The sequence below is a fragment of the Gouania willdenowi genome, chromosome 3, assembly GCF_900634775.1.
Source record: "Gouania willdenowi chromosome 3, fGouWil2.1, whole genome shotgun sequence".
Taxonomy (NCBI): Eukaryota; Metazoa; Chordata; class Actinopteri; order Blenniiformes; family Gobiesocidae; genus Gouania; species Gouania willdenowi.
This window is the reverse complement of record NC_041046.1, coordinates 44,678,468-44,700,438: the sequence shown is the minus strand read 5'-3', so window position 1 is coordinate 44,700,438 and position 21,971 is coordinate 44,678,468. Positions and strand designations below refer to the sequence as shown.

Below are 21,971 nucleotides of genomic sequence, written 5' to 3'. Positions count from 1 at the left end.
ATTCTAATTTCTGACATCTTATGTTTTTACCTTAATCTTATTTTATATTAAAATATATAAATCATGCTGATATCTGGTAAGAAAAGGACCAAAGGATGCTCGGTTTGTTCCTAATCATTAATTAAACGTCATCGTTTTCAGCATCCAAATGAATCCATAGCACATGAAAGTTTGATTTTCTGAAAAATCTTTACCTTTCAAGCTCGGATGCGAGTGAATCTGAGCATGAATTACAGACAAACATTCAGCCTCATCAATATGAAAAGGTAGACACGCTGCTTTCAAGCAGATGGATTGAAAAATACTGCATGGTGAGTATATTTATATATGTTTATATTAAAGGGTACCCGTAGTGTGTTTTAGCTTTGGTGGCTAAGAAAACTTGCAAAGTAAACACATTTCCAGCCATGGCAGGCATCATTTTGTCTGGTCACAGACCCAAGCACAACACCTCCACATCACTGTGGCCCCGCCCACACGGAGACAAAACAAAAACGTTTTCCTCTAAATTGGGTAATAATGTGTGCGTCCACACGAAAAGGTGTAAAACGCTGTAGTAAACAATAGGGGCCTCTATGTGGCGCTGTAACACTGCCACAGAAATACACAGAACCAGGGAAGAAGACACAGAGAACGGCAGCATCGATTTACAATGTCTGGATTAGGAGTGGAGGTTTGTTCTATTGTTATTTGGTCATAAAGAGAACCACCATACAGATAATCTAGTTGTTACAATAAAGACCAGTGGAGGGCAGTAGTAATACGTTTTGTGGCGTCCACTCTGCCGTAAATACAGAGGAAGAAGGAGAAGAAAATGCCCGAGGATGCTCATAAAACGTTCTGATGAACTACGACCAGGTCCGGGGAACGTCTCCACGCCGAATAACACGTCCCACGTTCCTGAGAATTCAGTCAAATGACTCAGTTCTGCAGAGTAAAAAATGTCTACAAAAGGCTCTAGACATCCGCTCATAGAATATCTATGTTAAATTACAGTCCGTTTTATTGAGCATTAACGGAGGAGTCAGCATTTGAAAAATAGGGCCCCCGTGGCACATATGGGTCCCATTCATATATTGGTATGTGTCAATAATTCGGTACCACCAACTTAAATAAATATGACCTTTGCTCAAGGTCATATTTAAGGTCAAGGTCAGTCTTCTGTTTTTCCTGCATTATTACTTTTAATTTCAACAAATCCAGATTCAGGCTGTAATTTCTGCCAATTTCAATTTCCAAATACGTATTTGCCCTGTGACTACAGGTCTTGCTGAGTTATGAATAAATCTGTGTCTAAAAGCTGGACACAGACCATATTAAAGCTCCTTTTCATAGATCAGTGAACTCAACCAGTGTTTTAGCTCCTAAACCAGTTTACTTTGGGGACCCAGAATGACACCCTGGAAAAATGCAGCTTTCCTTGTTTGCAATTAGCATTTGAAGAGGCTTTAATGTGCAGACTCGTAATCTGTGCTGCGTCTCATTACACACACACACAGGTGATTTACAAAACGCTCTTTGACCATCAGCATCTTTGTTGTTGCTCTTCTTCCTCTGCCCTCAATCAGCCTCCATCTGATCCTCCTGTGTGTGAACAAGTGTGTCCGCCTGGTTTACAGAACGCCGAGCAAATATTTAGGAGGAGGGGACGGAGCGAGTCCTGGGTAAAGAAAAGAAAGCTGCGGGATTATGCAAATGTGTCCAAACAACTGCGAGCGAGAGGAGAGGAAAATACCAAGGTGGGAAGAAAAGAGAGGAAATGAGAGGAAGAAGAAAGTGGAACCACATAGTGAGAAATAAATGAGTGTCTGGAGTGAAGAGAAAGTGCTGTGGGCACGCAGGACGTCCTGTGGTCACACGTCACACAGAGGAAGAGGAGGAGGAAAGCCTAATCTTCTCTTCCTCTGCTTTCACATCAACTGAGCTCCTGTGGTTAGTGCCGCTCCCTGATTGGTCAACACGAGGAGGCAGAAAGAGGTGGATTAACGTACGGAGGGGGCATTTCTTATTTCACTGAGTGTGAGGTGGGAGAAATGGTTTTATTTTGGGGCGTTTGATGCAAAGAGGCGGAGCTTTGTCCTCACACGATGTCAGCAGGGAAGACGCTTCACATTTCATATGTGGGTAAAGGTCAGGATTAGACCTCACAGACTCACACTCTGACACACACAGAGGGATTGAAATGATTTCCACCAAGTTTAAAGCCTCTATAACAGACATAAGTAACTGGTGGCCCCGGGGCCACATGCGACCCTCGGTCTAATTTTATGTGGCTCCCAAAGTAAATGTAGAAAATGACAGAAAAATACATAGAACTAGAGCAAGAATACATTCAAAAATACAAATAATTACAACATTGTAGGAAAATACAGTAAAAAAAAACAAAAGAAAAATTCAGAAAAGAATACACACAACTCCTTCAAGAATGAACAAAACAGTAAAACACAAAATTACTCTGAAAAATATAGAAAATTACAGGAAATGACAACAAAAGTACACAAAAAGACAAGAAAAACACAAAAAATTACCCACAGGACTAACAAACAAGCAGAACGACAACAGCACAAAAAATACTCTCAAAAAACGCAAAATGACAACGCACACAAATACACAATATGACTCCAAAAACATATATTTCACAGGAAAAATACACAGAAGGATTACAGAAATGCACAAAATGCTTCACAACGAGCAAGACGACAACAAACACACAGAACGACAGAAAAACAGACAAAATTACTATAAAAACTCTGTTTTTTCCTGTATTAATGCTCAGAACACTCATTATTCTAATGCTGACATGAATGTTGATTGTGTGACTCTGATCAAACAAACATATTTTTGTGGCCCTGCTGTGATAATAGTTGCCTACCTTTGATATACAGACTTTAAATAATTCATTATTGAACTAAAACTGACAGATGATCAGTTGTCCAAACAAACCTCAGACAAACATCCCAAAAAACAGAAAAACGTGGGATCTTCACAAAGCTGTGTGGTAAATACTGTGTGATTCAGCTAGATGTGTGTGTGTGTGTGAGGCCCTGACAGCACCAGCATCAGTCTGTAACTCTGCAGGGTGGTTCATTTCACCATCAGTTACTCCTCTCCAACCTTAGCTCTCCACTCAGCGCCACTCCTGTGGTGCACGGTGCGTCAGTGTGCACGTGTGGGTCCTTCAGTGTGAGTGAAATATAAAAATAGAGAAGCACAGGGTGAGGGACGAGGTGGACGGAGCTGCTGTGGTTACTGTTGTCATGGACATCAAAGCACTAAACTAATGGAAAAGCTTCAAGGTCAGAGATAAGAGAGATGAAAACACTGACCAATCACTGGCCTCCATAATTCATCCACTTCTAGGAACGATGAGTCCAAATCAGGAATGTTTCGAGGCTCATATTACAGGATCGCAGTCATTTTCTATCATAAATTATCTTTTTCCTAAACTCAGGCCAATTTGTATCACAGATCTTCTGCAAATTACATTAAAATTATTAAAATATTGTTTGCAAAACAGACTAATTTCAGTGCTGATATCTGTGACTTATAGACATTATAACAAACTAAGCCTGTGTAACATATAGAGATTCAAGATATAAAAGCACAGCATCAAGTTTTCTGTTTTGGAAATACTTGTTTTAGGATTCGCTGCTTTCACTACTTCTCAGAACATCATAAAAAGCTCAGTTAGATGATCACTGAGTGCATTCTAACCCAGACCTTCATCTAAACAAGACACACTACAGAACTCACTCACACGTGCTGTCCCTGAGAGGAGAAAAAGACAAAAGTGGCACATATGTTTGTTAATAAATGTGCTTGTATGGCATTTTTCCATGAGAAAATTAAACCCAGAATTGTTTTTGTGGTCAGACCTTGAGCTCCGTACATGTAAATACAGACAACCAGGATCCACTGCTGCTCATTAATGCCGACCCAAGTAAAATCTGTCTGCAGCAAAGAACCAGCGTTATTTCAGAAACGGATGAAGGTTTGGTTTTTAATGGTTTAAGTCTGGAATTTTTGCTCTTCTTCTCTTCTTCATGACGTCTACAAAACAGCAGAGTTGGAACTGTCGCCCCCTACGGTCACAGATTTTTTCGGCTCACGGATTTTCTTTATCAAATTTCGGTAAACAAGAGGTTTAAATCAACTTTTTTTTCACTTTGACTGTTTTTAGATCAACCCAAAGCAGCACAAGTTGTTATTTGACTGAAAAAGCTGCTAAATGATCCTGAATGCTTCACTTACTATAGAACTCAATGGACTCAATGATGTCATTTCAACATGGCGGTGCACAAGCTGTCAAATGGTAAACTAGTCCCATTTTTAAAAGTTATCAAAACGAATACGGTGCAAAATAAAGTGTGTTTTGTTAGGCATAGATCTACTAATAAAGACATTTCAAAGGTTTTAGGTCACATTGATAAAAAATAGGAGGATCTGTTTAAAAACTACAACCACTTTTACACATTTGCTCTAAAAAACTAATCGCAGGTCAAAAAATGAGTGATGGTGTCACTTGTTTCTGTATCAGAGTTTAATTTAAGCATCAAACGATACGATTCCAGATAAAAATGAGCCTCAAAAGCCTCACTCGTGCTTACATTCTTCATGTGTTTTACAAACTAATTCGGTTTCCTTGTTCCAGACTGATTTATTTTAACAAAGGAAGAAAAAGAATGGAATGCTGATTAAATTAAGAATTCTTTGTGGTGGTGTCCTGCTACTTTGAATAAGGAACGGCAGCAGCAGGAAAAATTAAAGTGACTGGAGCAAGTCCAACAAAACCAGTGCCAATCAACAGAGTGAACGGAGAGCAGAGCAGGCATCGATCAGGCCAGACTAATGGCTCAGGAGGCTGATATCTGTCAGCTGCTTCCATGTGTCTACTTAAATAAGTAACGTGGGCCCCAATCGATGCGCAGCGATCAGACTCCACCGCCTGCAGATCAATGACACTTAGCCTCCACTGGGCCGACCCCTAACTAGCCTAATGTGACAGAGGATGAGCGATAGAGGAGGAACTTTAACACACCACAGGTCCAGGCGTCTCCATATCCACGAGGAAGATGAAAAAAGGGGATATTTTACATCTGTGAACATCTGCGCTTTCCTCCAACCAGAGCCAGATGTCAATGTCACTGAGAAGTTTGTAACACCGTACGTCAGACATGGACAACTGTCGGCCCGGGGGCCACGTGTCTAATTTTATACGTACAAAATGAACATACAAAATGACAGAAAAACACACAGAACAAAAGCATAAAAAAATACAATTACAACATTGCAGGAGAATACAGTAAAAGACATGAAAAACACAGAAAACACAACAAAAAACTACTACAAAAATGATCAAAATCACAACAGTACACAAAAAGACAAGAAAAAAATAAATAAATAAATTACTCTGCAAACCCACAGTACTAACAATCAAGCAAAATGACAACATAAATACACAATATGACTCCAAAAAACATACATTTTACATGGAAAATACAGAAATGCACAAAATGCCTCATAACAAGCAAGAGAAAAACAAACATACACAGAAAATTACTATAAAAACTCTTCTTTCTTTTTTGTGTTAACTCTCAGATATGGTCATTATTCTAAATGCTGACATTCACAAAGTAAATGTACAAAACTACGAACAAAATGGCAACAAAAATACACAGAATGACTTAAAAAAATTACAAAAGTACACAAAAACACAAGAAAAACACAAAACATTTCTCTGCAAACCCACAGTGCTAACAAACAAGCCAAACGACAACAGAAATACACAAAAGTTACTCAAAATAACACAAAACAACAACAAAAACACACAAAATGACTTAATTTTTTTTACAAAATTAGAGAAAATGACAACAAAAGAAAAACACAAAAAGTCACTCAATATGACTCCAAAAAACATACATTTTACATGAAAAATACACAAAAAGACAACAGAAATGCACAAAATGCTTCATAAGCATGACAACAACAAACACAAAATGACTATAAAAGCTATTTGTTCTTTCCAATGTTAATGATTGGTCATTATTCTAAATGCTGAAATGAATGTTGATCATTTAACACATATTTGTGGCCCTGCTGTGATAAAAGTTGCCCTCCTCTGCCGTACGCACCAACACAAGCCTGCCTGATCCGTGACCCGTTCACCGTTTCACTGGGTGATCATTGAATCCATATGAGCCCCCTCCCCCCACTATACACTTTTCTCATGAGACGCACTGTGAAACTCAGAGGCCGTACAGTTGGAGATATTTACACCACACAGTCTGGGTTGAATGATGGGAATTTAATGCCTTGCTGAATGGGAGCTAAAATAAAAGTCAGCGGAGAGTGGCCGAGGTTTCCTCTGCTACATCTGTTGATCCGGCTAACGGTAAATATGTCCATAAATAAATAGATGTCCATTCTGAAAAAGACTTGTAGTGAACCAAAGAAGTGTGAAAGAAAAGTAAAGCCTTTAAATGTAAGAAATCAAATAAACTAACCTGCGATGCACTTTGTCAAAAACAGTGTTTAATCTCAGAAAGGTTTGCATTAGTGCTCAGACTTTATCGCGTTAATTAATTACAGGAACATATTGCAGAAAAAACACAGTTAATCAGTTAAAAATACGTTTTTCTTTAGCACTCCTAACAGTGCGGAACCTTTATAGCAAAGTAACACCAGTGATCTATTTAGCGCGTTAGCATCTTAACTTAAACTTAGGAATTTTGGAAATATTCAAAAATATTAACTTTTCATCGATTTTATTTATTGAAATTTTGAGTAATTTTATCAAATTGTGTCATATCCAAATATAAATATTAGCATCAATGCAAAATAATACAATTAAACCAAAACAGCAATTTAACAAATTTCAAAATTGGAAACTTTCAATGATAATTAACAGGAAAAAAATGAAAATTTACCAAATTGAAGGTTGGCTTTTAACAGGGATGTTAATTAAATATAGTTGGAAAAATATATTCAAGCATCACCAGCATCATTTTTTTGTCTTAATTACTCAAAATTTACTGTTGACTCCAACTAATAAAAAGTTTACAATTTTGATTATTCCCAATGTTAAATTCCCGTGGATATTTTCCACCCCTTTGCATCCATAATTAGGAAAAATCTCGGAAATATTTGTATGTTTCGCAGTTTCTCTTCGTGGAAGATCTTACGCTGCGTATGAAAAGTCTATTTGTTTATGTATTACACACACAAAGCTGATATCTGGAGTTTCTGAGAAATCTATGTTTATGTTTATTCTTTTGAAATTCATAAAAATCTCTAACTAGTTTTTTACTATGGTCTACTGGTGGTGGTCATTCATATACATTAATATATATAAGTCCCTCCTTCATCCTATAGACCCCTATACACATGGAAACAATCGCTGAGTGCACCCAGCCAATAGGCTTCTACTTCCTGTTTTTGAGACTGTCAATCAAAGTGAATGTGGAACTGTGCACAGAAACAAGGCCACACTTCACAACATCAAACAGATAAAAATGATTTTGATGATTATCAGACCCATAGTCACATATAAATGTGACCTTGTTATGTTCCGCGATGCGCGTGCAGAAAAGTAGAGGCGTGGCTTCTGGTAGATTGGCAGAGGCAGTGGGAGGAAGTGGAGCTGTTTAGGGCGGGACATCAAGACGTTTCTCAGAAACTCCGGATATCAGCTTTAAATATCCATTTAAGGGAGAAAATATGGTAAAATATGTAATTAAGGGTGTCCTTATTGTACAACTTATCGTTTCAGAAAGTTTTTCCAACAATTTCCCAGTGTTTTTCATGATCACACAGAATGGGAGGCCCTACTATTTCCTATGAGTTTGTTCTCATTCTGTGTCCCATCTTTTCTTGTCTTAATCTGCTGTTCTTCTTATTTTCCACAGAGCAGCGACTTTCCCACAGAAAGCAATACGGATGGTGTTTCTCCTGCTGACATTAACATTAAGTCTGCTGTGATTTCTTCCTCCAACATTTCATTTTGTGCTTTCACTCCCACGTTTAAATATTGTGTTTTTGGCTCTGTCATCTTATTAGTGATATAATCTTATGATGTTTTACAGACATGTGAAATATTTTAATCAGTGTTCTACGGTTTGTTGAAAATGTGCTTTTCTTTAATCCTCCTATTTTATAATCCAGCATGTTTTTGGTAGATAAGTGAAACCTAAAGAAGGCTCTTTAAGCGTAACAATGTAGAGTAAAATATGAGGTGAATGCGAGCTCCGAGACACGTCGCCTGTAACCATAAAAACGACAAAATCTCTAAAAATACATCACTCTCACTTTTATAAGGCGGTTTCATCAAAATCCCACACAGTGAACGCTGAAAACATGACGCATTCACAGGCAAAGCAGTGCTGAGAACACCCACAGTCTCTTATAATCATTGTGCTGATTCATTTCTAAGACCATCGTCTGGAAGAATCCAGAATCCACATGAAAACTGGATTATATAACAGAACTCCTCTGGTTTTCCTTCACAAACACTTTCACTGCTTTGAGTTTTACAATCATTTAGATCAGTGGTTCTCAACCTTTTCAGCCCTTTAGCCACTCCCTAAATAAAGCTTCCAGAAAGCAGGGACCCCCACTGTAGCTGAAGGTGGTTGAACACATTTATCTATTCATCTGAATAATATCCACTGTTATCCTGGAAGTTTACTGTTATTATATTAATTTTAAAGATAGAAATCATTGTTTAATCACTAATAAAATAGGTTCAAAGTGACTAAAAATGGTGGACAAGGTGGTGAAATGGGATTTTAAAAACCACAGAAATTGGTTAAAAGTTGCAAATTAGAGTGGATAAAAACAGAGTGAACCCTTTTTAACACTTTTTCAAAGTGTCAATATTGGAACAATTAGTTTAAACTGGCAAAAATAATCATGAAATCTGGTGAAAAGAGGTTAAAAGTGACAATAATAGGTCAACATATGTGACATTAGGTGTGAAAGTAGTGGAAACGGTTTATAAGTGCTGAACATGTCTGGAAAGTGGAAAAAATGTGTAGAAAATGTCTTAAAATGTGATGTAGAAGTGTCAGAAATGTGAGTAATGTAGCAAAAATACATTCAAAGGAGCAAAAATATGTCAAGAAAAAGTGATGAAAATAGGTTAAAATATGGTGAGTTTGGTGTAGTTACAGAAAAAGGGTAAAAATAAGTAGAAATGGGCTCAAATTGTTCAAAAAAATATTCTTAGGGATTCAGCAGATTGGTTGTTAGACCAGGCCCACTGAGTCTTACAGTTACAGTTATGACTCACTGCATCCGTCCTCGTCGCTGTGGTCTCCACAGTCGTTGTCTCCGTCACACTGCCACTGGGCTGGGATGCACGTGCACTCCCCGAAGGCGCTCACTGCACAGGTGAAGTGGTTCCTCCCACAGGAACACTCGGTGCTGCCGTGAACCCCTGCAGAGGAGAACAGGAGAACCAATCAGATGTGCTACAACACCCTAACAGGGAGATCTGAACCACCTGGAAATCAGTAAAAATCGTACCAAAACTAATCCAGATTATACATTTCTATTCAACTGAAAATGTGTACATGTATTCAAATAAAAAAAATGTTTAAAATGTAACCAATGGAGACAGGATGGAGCAACAAAGAGATGTGACCTCCTGGCAGAGGAGCAGGGAGGTTATTGTAGTGATTCAGAGGAGGAAAATTCTGCATCACTCCAAGCCCATGAAGAAGAAGATAAGATCGGGTCTTCCCAAAGAGCGGTTCCAAAGTCCACGAGGCGGACTGAACCTCTACTACAGACATTGACAACTGGTGGTCTGGGGGCCATATGTGGCCCTCAGCATAACCGTATCTGGCCCCCAAAAGTAAATGCACAAAATGGCAAGAAAATTAAACAAAAAAAAAAACATACAAAATTACAGAATTATACACAGAAGGACAATAATGGAAAAATATATATTAAAAAACAACAAAATTAACCAAAAGACACATAAGACAAATAAAAATAAAAAATAATAAAGAAATGTAAAAAATGAAGAAAAATAAACAAATTGACAAAAAAAAAACAAAACAAAACAGAAATTCACAAAAAATACACAAGGATAACAAAAATACACAAAAAGAACATTAAAAAATATAAAAATAACAGAAATCAACAAAACATTTAGAATATTTTGGAGTCAATTTGTGTATGTTTCTGTAATAATGAATAAATAACTGGTTGCCTGGGGGCCATATGTGGCCCTCAATATAAACATAATCACCACAAAGTAAATGCACAAAATGGCCAAAAAAAAACCATACAAAATAACAGAATTATACACTGGACAACAAAAGAAAATATATTTTTTAAAAACCCAACAAAATTAATCAAAATACACACAACACAATTAAAAATATACTAAAATAATAAAGAAATAATTTTTTTTAAATAAAACCAAAATACACAAAAAGGCAAACAACTAAAAAACGTGCTAATTCACAAAAAAAGTACAAAAACAAATTTTTTACAAGAGTATATACTGTATATACAGTATATATACACACACACATATATATATATATATACACTGAGCCCCCGGCCTAAAGTGACGTTATTATAAATTTGTTTGCGATGCAGTATTTTTGGAGTCCTTTTGTGTATTTTCCCGTAATTAAAAATATAAAGAGATTTTGCCAGTTTTTCTTGTACTTTATTGCATTTTTGACGACATTTTGCACAGTTACCCAAAATTAGACCGAGGTCCGCACTGGGCCCACGGGCCACCAGTTGTGAATGTATGTATACATGTAAACTCTGCACAGAGAATCAGAAGCCGCTCTGTGAGGCAGTAACTGTTTAATTTAAATTATCATCAGTAATAATAAAACCAATTCTATGAATGAAGTGCTGTTTAAAATTGTATTATATTTTTCTCTGTTCTTGATTGACTGTTTTATGAAATAAATATCAGCGTGAGCTCCCATCCATAGGTGAGATAATAAACACACACAGTGGAGATCTGCTTTTAGAGTCCCTGTGGTGGAAAATATCAACTCCTGTGTCTCTTTGTGGCTGTAATTCACTGTGATGGAGGAGGAAATAAAGAGGCTCTCAGAGTAGAGCGCGAGGCGTTCAGGTCGACTGATAGCGACGCCTTAAAAGTGACAGAGCAAATAAAGGGTTCCCGTCAGTGGACTGTGGCGGTCGTTTTTCACAAATGTGCAACAGAATCATCTTTAAATGTGACTTTATTAACTCCAGAACACAAACATCATCTTCTGACACGTGACGTGTCCATGTTTAACAGCGTGTTGAGGGAACAGGAACATGCATGTGAGCTCCTCAGAGCGTCACTAATAAATCTACGTGAACTGCACAGGTGAGATTTTATCGGTAAAGTTGGATAGACGCATCAGACGCAGCAACAAGTGATTTATTGATCAGATTTGAACCTGAAGGCTTTCTTTAGCTTCAGAAAACAGCTCACGGTTAAATCTGCACACACAGCATGTTTCATATGGTCTTTAAAACACTGAGAAACAACGACTTTACAACAGATTTATTAGATTATATCAGATTTTACAGATATGGGTCACAGAGAATGGTAACCTCAGTAAACAGACACTGTTAAAGTTTCCCACATTGTATTCACAGGTCAGCTACGTAATAAATCCCTCAACTGCAGTGATTCTCAAACTGTGGGGCGTGACCCACACAGGAGTCATGGCGTCATGACACCTTTTTTTTGCCTTTGATATCATTATTTATATATATATATACTTTTTTTAATAAAGGTTGTAAATATTTTTCCCCCCAGTTATTCTTTATTTAATTTTCAGGTTAGAACAGGAACGTAATTCACAACAACAGACATAGAAAAAGGAAAGTATAAATGTTGGTGTCAGTAAGTGATAATAACTGCACTCAGTCGGGCTTAATTTCATCTTTTTAACACAGACTCTGTGGGGGGGGAGGGGGGGGGACACACACACACCACAGCCCAAAAGGTATTTTAATGACGTGACTTGAGCCGTTATCACAGTTTTACAGTATTACAGGCTTTAATTTAGGTCGTAGTAACACGAGGAAAATAAACAATCAAACACACAAAGAAGCGTCTCACACCATCATACACTCACACCACCGTGGGAACACAATTGTTCACTCTTTTTCCCGCTTAGGCCTGCCCTTTCCCCAGCCTCTCAGCCAATCAACACTCAGAACACATGTAAACAAAGACACACATTGGCAGAGAAAGCTGTACGTAACCATGATGCCTTCACGGCCATAGGAAATCTCAGCATCAGTTAACCACTGAATACACACAAGTGGAACATAACCAGAACATAGAACCCAGTCCGTTACATTATGCAGACCAGACCGGGTGTTCCGTGCGTGGAGCGCAGACCTGACTGAAGAACCAATCATATTTGTTCTCTGTGCTCCAGCAGCAAGTGAGGAATGAGCAAAATCAGCAAAAATATTCAGTGAATGTGAACGCTGAACAACTAAACACAACACAACGACGTTAATATCCCTTCCCACTACGAGCAGAACGTTGGATGTTTATCACTTCAGCCAAACAATCCTGACAGCTTAGAACGTGGTGTGAGCGCGCCCTTAAACACACACACAACTCTTCCAATTCTTTCACTGAAACAAAGTCTTTCTCTGACCCTGGACGAGGCCTTTCACCCTCAGCTTGTTAAGTAGCACGTCCTCCAGCTGCCAATCACCTCATCAAGAGCTGTAGGTCTTTGTACGACGGGTGTACGAAGATGACATCATCTAAACCGCAACATGAACCTTTTCAGATTAAAGAAAACCCGTAAATACCTCCTTGTGGTTTTTAATGAGAACAGAACACAACCAGAGCCAGATCGGATCAGAGCTCAAGAAGAGGTTCAAGCTCTGGCTTTGATGTTCACTGATAAACATTCATGTGTCTGTGTTTACCGAGGGTTTAAACAGCCCCCCCCCATCTGCCCCCCTGCATTGCAACAAATCTAGAGTTTATTACGAGTCTCTGAGGTTGAGGGTTTGTTTGGGGCCACGTGTTTCTGTGTGTGCCAACTGGCCATCGCAACAGACCCAAATTTCAGGATTTGTGTGTGTGTGTGTGTGTGTGGTTCCTGGCCTTTTCACAAAGACATCAGTCAACTCAGGAGGGCCTGGCAGCGAGAGCACAGTAACCTTCAGAGCCTCCCACAGCACTAAATTAATGGCCTCTTTCTTTTCATTTCTCCTCCTTTCTTTCTTTCTTTCTTTCTTTCTTTCCACATTCCCTCCTCACCCCCCCCCCCCCCAGCAGCACCAGCCCCCATCTTCACTTCTCTTCCCTGTTTTCCAGAACTTTCCTCTAATGTGAAGGCATAAAATTACTCCAAAAACAGACAAAATGACTCCAAGAAAGCACAAGATAACAGAAAAATAGACATAATGAAAAAAATACAAAAATAACCCAAAAACAAAAAAATGTCTCTAAAAACAAACAAAATAACAAAAAAAAATAGAAAAACACTTAAAATGACAAAAAACACACACAATGACCAAGAATCAAACAGAATGCAACAAAAATTATACAAATTATACATATAAAAGACAAAAGAATGACCTTGAAAAAACACACAAAACACTAACAAAAATTCACAAATTAAAAGAAAAATATATAAAATGTTGATAAAATTAAAAAATTGATATAGAAAAACTTAAAATGACTAAAAAACACAAGCCTTTGTTCTTTTCTGTATTGTTGAACTTTTAATCTTGTAAAGTCTGTTGAATTTTGTATAAAATGCGCTATACAAATGCGTTTACATTCAGATCTCTTGAATATTTTTCATTTTGTATAAATTATATGAGTCCTTTAAACTTTTCGAGACTTTTTATTTTTATTTCAGCTTTTGAATTAAATCTAAACTTAATAATTTTTTTTCTTTTTTCTTAAAAGCTTTTCTCAGAAACGACGATGTCGTCATTCTAGCTTTCCAGTCTTTGAAGTCGTGGGTCTAATTTTATGCTGCACTCTGTAATTCCTGTATTTGTCAGAGCTCAGGGGCGTGTCGCTCTCACCACAAACAAACTACCTGTCTAGAATACAGAATTCACCAACGTAGGCTGCACAGAGAGGGATTATACTCCCTAGCCTTTAGCTAGTGTGTGTGTGTGTGTGTGTGTGTGTGTGTGGATTTGCACTGATCTAAATCAGACTCTGAAGTGGAGCAGAAGCCTAGTCAACATGAAACCACATCACATGGCCGCGCATTTGTCAAACAAGCTTTAAAAAGCAGAGGTCACTGGTTCCAAAGCCGAGCCAAAGGAACGTGCAGAGTTTTAGTGGGAAGCCGTCGACCGCACGGCGCTGGAACGTGAAAGAAATCACAGAAGGAACCAAAGCACCATCAGTGTACCCTTCATTCTTTAGTTATTCCATTTTAAAACTAAATCAAAATAACTCATAAACAGTGTGATTATTTTGTTTTAATAATTCAAAACCAAAACAGAAATACAAAAACCAGATGAGCAGGGAGGGTTTCTCTCCCCAGGTCCTGGACCAGGACTCAGGATGTTTCCAAATATCTCACAAACATGACACCATTTAATTTAAAAAAAACAGAAAAATGCTGCTTGTCTGGTTTTTTATCTTTCTGTATTTCTGCTTTAATTTTAAATCAGTAAAACAAAAGAACCACACCATTTATTTTGTTATTTGAATTTGGTTTTAAAACCAAAGAACAAACCGTGCACAGATTTGTTTTGCTTTTTCAAAAATCCAACACTTTCAAAAGGAGAAACAACCAGGAAACAGGAAGAAGGAAGTGTCTCCGTTTCAGTGACAGAGCGTTACACAAATAATCTGAACACGTGGCGGTAATGGAATATAGCCCCCCCTTAAAAGTACGTCACATGACAGAGTGAGGTCCTTCATGATTAGGTGTCGATAAGCTAAGCTAACAATAGCACATCATTCCTTCCTCTAACTCTGGGACCAAAAATATTGGAGAAAATATGGATGGAAGAAGGAAAAGTCAAGCTTATGCTTTTAGGAGCACAGAGGTGGGCAACTTCTATCACAGTGGGGGCCACAAAAATGTGTTTGTTTGATCGAAGGGCCACATTATCAACATTCCTTTATAATAATGACACAACTGAGCGCGAACACAGGAAAGAACAAAGAGTTTTTAGCATTTTGTGTTTTTCTGGAATAATGTTTGTTGTTTTCTTGCTTGTTATGATTGCATTTTGTGCATTTCTGTTGTCCTTTAGTTTTCCTAGTGTCTTTTTGGAGTCACACTATGTTTTGTGTTGTCAATTTGTGTTTTCTGGAGTACTTTTTGTGTATTTCTGGTTGTTGTTTCACTTGTTAGTATTGTGGGTCATTTTTTGTGTTTTCCTTGTCTTTTTGTGTACTTTTGTTGTCATTTTGTTTTTTTACTTTGGGGTCTGTATAAAATTAGAGTGATGGTCACATGTGGCCCATGTCTGCCTAGATAACAGATCACATGCTGCACCTTTCTGAGCTGGATAAACTAAACCTCTTCCTGTTAACACTTGTTCACATCAGTGATTTTACTTCACTGCTAAAAATCAAGCCATGACTGACTTTCAAGAAATGACTTGTACTAAAAAATAAACTGTTTTGAAACGTTGATGTTCTGACCTTCACAGTCGGCTTTTTTTTGGCTTTTCTTTTCTTTTTTTTTAATTATCAATGATCAGAGTCTTTAATAATGCATTTATCACACATTTTATCAGATAAAGACAGTGTCAGCCTCACAGATCAATAAATAACAGCTCATTTGCGAGAAGAAAAGAAGGTAAAAGATTGAAACTTGAGTGGCGTACGGTGACGTAGTGGTTAGCACGTCTGCCTCACAGCAAGAAGGTCCTGGGTTCAAGCTCTGAGGGGACATTTGGGTCCTTTCTGTGTGGAGTTTGCATGTTCTGCCTGGGTTGTCTCTTTATTGCTCATAGGAGTGAATGTGAGTGGTTGTCTGTTCATTTTTGTGTTGCCCTACAATGGACTGGCACCCTGTCAAAGGTGTACCCCCCACCTAGCGCCCAATGGATAACGACATAATTCTGCATCCCAGACAGAGCGGCGGGAGATAGTGAGTTCCTAAAGTTAATAAATCTGTTTTATATGATACATATTATCAGTCTAACATACTGTACCAACTAATAACAGACGATGTAACCTTTAAGCTGAACTTACTGTACAGGGAGAGAAGAAGACCACCAAAGACTGTGTTTAAACAGACCTGCTGTGGAACGAGACAGGTGGTCCCCCACCCCCCCCCCCTCCCGAAAGGAAAACACTCTGAGGATCCCACAAACCCACCAACAGAACACCTACAAAAGACCCTTCTCAACCAGGAAGCACGTGTTCGCTAACCCAACCGCGCAGGAAGCTACCACGGTGTGGGAGTCTCGCCTCTACCCAGGTGGTATCCATCTCTTCTTCATCCCTTCTTCATCCTCCCTTTACCCGTCTGCTGTTGTTTAATACTAACATACAGGAGTGGTGAGGGAGGGAGGAAGAGACCAGGCCAAAACACACACTTCTGTCCCGGTTCTGTGAGCGGGTGGCCGCAGAAACGTGAAAAGGCTACTGGTTAATTAGGCGTGGACCTCCCTGAAGACTACCTGGAGGGTCAGAGCAGCATCTTTCATACCGTGTGTGAGCGTGAGGAGCGAGTGGAGCCCTTTTGTTTCCACGGCTGGTGTTGGGCTGTAAAAGCAGAGCTCCACAAACAGCTGCGTCTCAGCGTGTCAGCAACTGTTCATCCTGAACCGTCGCCCAGCAGCTAGCGCTACATTCACCCATCATGGTGGGGCTGCACAATGACGGGGGACACAAACAAGCCCCCCCCGCCTCGCTGCCAGCCAACAGTGCTAACAGTGTGAGGACACAGGGCGGCTGTTCACCTTCATCATGACTCACATGTTGGTAAACGAGAACTTATGCTGGAGAATTTTGGGATTATTCAAAAATAGAAACTTTTCATGGAAATTATTTATTGGAATTTACTGGAAAAACATCCCAGAAATTACAGCAAAAATAGACATGAGCAACTGGCTAAATGTGGCCCTCGTTCTAATTCCATGCAGGCCCCGAGGTTAATGAAACACACCAAATGAAAGAAAAATACACAAAATTCCTCCAAAAACTCAACAAAAACACACAAAATGACAAAAAGTACTGAAAACACCAACACAAATACACAAAATACTTCCTCATTAAATCAGGACAAAAATACACAACACACAAAATGACTCCACAAACATGACAACAAAAACACATTAAATGACAAAAAACTAAAAAAAAAAAAAAAAAAAAAAAAAAAAGCACAAAATGACTCTAAAAACACATAAAATGACAGAAAAACTCTTTGTTGTTCTCTGTGTTCATACTAAGATGGTCATTATTCTAATGCTGACATGAATGTTGATAATGTGGCCCTCAGATCAGATAAAATCACATTTTTGTGGCCCTAAACTTAAAAAAAATGTTGAAATAAACTAAAGGTCTCTAAAATCTCTAATATTTGCACCTCATTCACTCTGAGGTGATTTTACCAAAGCCAATGGGTGGAAATAAACACACACTAAAATCAGTTCAAACACTAAACATAACTAAACATTGTGACATTTGTTTTTTCTAAAAAATGATAAACTAATAAAATATGTTGCATTAGAGCTCAGATCTCTTTTATAATTTATTGCTGCATTAAAGATAAAACAGATCCTAACCAATGAGGCCTGTGCAGTGGATGAGTTATAGAGTCTTACTCATCACATTGATCGTTATATAACGATAAAGACTGGCTGTGTTTTAATGATGACACGCTTAGTGAAACATATGGAAAGTGTAAAGCTGCTGTACCACATTCACTGGATGCTCTGTGGTTCTGTTGGCTCGCCAAACCCCTCATCACCCCCCCACGCCCACCACCCCCACCCGATAGGCTCATCTCCTCCTACTAATTTACCCACGGTAGGTCAGGCAGCTCGGATGCGGCGACTTGGTAACCACGGCAGCACATGTTGAAAAAGACAAGGACGACAAAACAACCAACGCACAACTATTCACTGAGAATTCCTAAAGTGGTAAAAGCACTCGAGATAGTAAATAAGGAACAAGGAACCATCTCTGGTTCTTAGTGCAGGCGTTCTCAACCTGTTCAGCCCATGACGCCCAAAATTAAGGTTCCAGAGAATGGAGACCACCACTGTAGCTGAAGGTGGTTGAACACAGACATGAACATTGAAGAACATTTTTTCATTTATTCATCTGAATAATATCCACTGTTATCCAGGAACGTTTATTATTATAGTCATCTTAAAGATGGAAATCCTGGTTTTAATCACAAATAAAATGGGTTCAAAATGACCAAAAATGGTGGAAAAGGTGGTGAAATGGGATTTTACAAACCACAGAAATTGGTTAAAGGTCAAATTAAAGTGGTAAAAAATAGACTGAAAAAGTGGTAAAAAGGGTTCAGTGTCAACATTGGCTTAAAAGTGGCAGAAATGTAGGAACAATTAGTTTAAACTGGCAAATATTGGGCATGACACATCATGGATATGGTTACATTTGCAAAAATAATCATGAAATATGGTGAAAAGAGGTTAAAAGTGACAATAATTGGTTAACATATGACATTAGGTGGAAAAGTGATGGAAAGGGTTTATAAGTGCTGAACATGTCTGGAAAGTGGAAAAAATGTGCAGAAAAGTGTCAGAAATGGGAGTAATTTAGCAAAAATACACTAAAAGGAGCAAAAATATGGCAAGAAAAAGTGATGAAAATAAGTTAAAATATGAGTTTGGTGGAGTTGCAGAAAAATATTTTTACTCGACTTCAAGGTTGAGAACCCGTCTTAGACAGCATCGTCATCACGAGCTCATCCTGCACACAGACAGGTTCTTTTCACACGTGCTCATCTCATGTCTTTATTAAAAACACCTCATCACAGCATCTAAAGCTAACCCTCAGTGAGTCACACGTGCTCGTGTGACTGTGGCGGAGCCACTGCTCAGCTCAAAGAGCCGTGTTGTGTCCAGCACTTAATAAAAAGGTAGAACAACGTCAGGTATGCACACACACACACACACACACGCGAACACACGCACACACACACACACGTAAACGCACACGCCCATAGCCAGAAGTCTCTTTGAAGTGGCTTCAAAGATGACATGGACTTGGCCAGGAATGAGTGCAGAATGTTGGCCGGATAGGCAAGTGGGTTGGCACACAGTGTGTGTGTGTGTGTGTGTGTGTGTGTGTGTGTGTGTGTGTGTGTGTGTGTGTGTGTGTGTGTGTGAGTACATGTGAACAGTGTCAACAACACAAGAAGCGTTTATCCATTTAAGGTTCACGAGAAAACAAACAAATACACATTCAAGCTTTTAAAATGTACTTTTCTCTATTACTAATCACTGAGAAGTAGATTTTTTTTATTATTCTATTGGTCATTTCATGTTTTTATTTATTTAATGTTTTCTGATACACACTTAATTGCCCTGTGTATGAAATGCACTATACCAGTGTTTCTCAAATGCTGATACCGATACTAGAAACCCTATAAAATCAGTAAACATTCATTATTTTAAATTCTATTTTTTTAGGAAATATTAGTTTTTAACTCCTGTGAGCAAACAAAACAAATACTAATAAATAAAAAAAGTTAAAATAAATGAACAAAGTATCAGAAGTTATCAATAATCCACAATGTTTCAGACTCTACAATCCCTGGTATTGATGATCTCGTCCACAACAACAGAACAACTTTATCCACAGATCTTCTGTAGATCTGATGAGATGTTTAAACGCTCTGAACAGGTGAAGATGATTAATGCTGACTCATGTTTTCACAGAGCGATGCAGCGCTACAGACACATTAAAGTTAAACGGGCACTGGTCGGCTCTGATTTAGGAGTCAGTGATGATTTGCGTAGTTTTTTGGCAGTTTAGACGGCGTTTGGGTAGTTTAGGTGGAGTTTAATACAGCGTATACCTAATGAGCGCTCCCCGGAAACGTTTCCCCATTAAAAAAAAAGTTCTTTGCCTCACGGTGACGGCGTTTCAACCCGATTCTGTCGATTTCCGCGTTCAACAGTGGTCGTGATTTCGTTAAGGTAAATTTCATAGGGCCTGATGCGGCACAAAAAGGCTGGCATCGGTATCGGAACAACACTAAAAAACATGATTTTATCAAGATACTTTATTCTCAGAAAATTACATCTTTATTCTCGAGATATTATGACTTTAATCTCGTTGTGCCCAGATATTATTTTATTTATTTATTTTATTGTGGCCCTAATACGCCGTCAGACTATCCACATTTGCAAACTTCAACCATTTCTTTTATGTCTGCACACACAAAAACAAATGTTTTGACAGTAACCTCATCACATAACTTGTACAGTCTGTTAGTTTTTAGAAAGTGGACTTTTATTATGATCTCTTGCAGTTCCTGAAGCTTCTTCATAAAATCTATCTCCTTGTCTCCATGAGATGTTACAGAATAAAAACTAATATCTGAAGGAACACCACTGAAGCTTTCAGAAAGAACTTTTTCTGTCTCTGTAACATGAATTCATCCCAGTTTGCTGTGATTTCATCTGAAGTGAATGTGGTTCAGAAGTTTCCGTCCTGCACCAGAACTGAAAACCTCGTTATTTTTACGTTCAACGTTTTAATGAAAAGTTAGAAGTTTCACTAAGAACAGTTAGGTTTTAGATTCCTAATGTTTGGAAAACATTAATATTAACTATGCTGAGTGAGTGAGAAGACGTCTAGCTGTGGAAAGGTTTGAGTAGTTTATGAAAAATAATCTTTACATCGTTATTTTGGTTAAACCCACAGTGATTTTAATACTGACTTTATTAAGTTACAAAAATGAGTGAATAGGCGAGTATTTGACTAAAAAGGACACGTATCCAGGAGGAGAGTAAGTCAACCTTTGCTTCTCATGATGTCAGTGTGTAATTGGCCGACCCGCACCGTGCACCGTGTGTGTGATGTGGTTTATCTGGTCCCAGCGCTGTGACGGGTTATGGAAGGATGGGGACAAAGGCTGATGCAGTGCGTCTCATTTTTCCACTTCTGTCAGCTTTTTCTAAGTGTGTGTGTGTGTGTGTGTGTGTGTGTGTGTGTGCGTGTGTGAGAAGAATAGCTGAATGGAAGAAAGATTGTTGCTGAATCAATGACTAGTTGCATTAAAAGCTAGGCCTGGGCAATATATCGAGACTAAAGATATATCAAGTTTTATATTTTGGTGATATAGAAAATTACAATATAACTTATATCAATATATATATTTTTTTTTAAAAGCTAATTTTGTATTAAAATACTCGTTTTAGGAGTCGCTGCTTTCACGACTTCTCAGAACAGAATGATGAGAACAGTTAGATATATTACTGAGCACGTTTTAACCCAGATCTTCATCTAAACAAGTCACACTACAGAACTCACTCACACATGCTGTCCCTTAGAGGAGAAAAAAGGTAAAAGTAACAAATATTGTGCAGCTGTGTGTTAATATTTTTTACCCTCCTTTTATGTATTTTGTTGTCCTATGTATTTGTGTATTTCTCTGCTTATGTACATTTTTGTAGGGTTTTTTGTGTATTTATCTGTTAATTTGTGTTTTTGTAGTAATTTTATGTATTTCTTGTTGTCATTCTGTTTATTTACTTTTTAACTTACCTTTCATTATTATTATTATTATGAATCGTGATGATATTTTAGCATATGTGGTATTGTGCATCAGTAAATTTAACCCTGAATGTTCTCTCTGGTCTGACTTTATTTGAATTAAATTTATCAAGATTTATATCGTATATTGCCACTGAACTCTGAACATTGGTCCATATCGCCCAGCTCTATAAAAACCAATGAAGAATGCTTTAACTGGTTCACTGTCTGTGTGTTTTTGGGTTTAATGAGAGGATTTCTGTTACTGTATGTGTGGGTGAAGACGTAGAAGTAG

At 38.1% G+C, this 21,971-nt stretch overlaps 1 protein-coding gene across 3 annotated transcripts in view; it reads right to left on the bottom strand.

The window, feature by feature from the left end:
• The window catches only part of lrp4 (low density lipoprotein receptor-related protein 4), a 133,827-nt gene that overhangs the window by 57,891 nt on the left and 53,965 nt on the right, over window positions 1-21,971 (bottom strand). For all 3 annotated transcript variants that reach the window (XM_028434577.1, XM_028434586.1, XM_028434595.1), the window contains exon 2: window positions 9,287-9,433. In XM_028434577.1, the coding sequence (XP_028290378.1) occupies window positions 9,287-9,433 (147 nt within the window). The remainder of the gene's footprint in view (window positions 1-9,286; window positions 9,434-21,971) is intronic.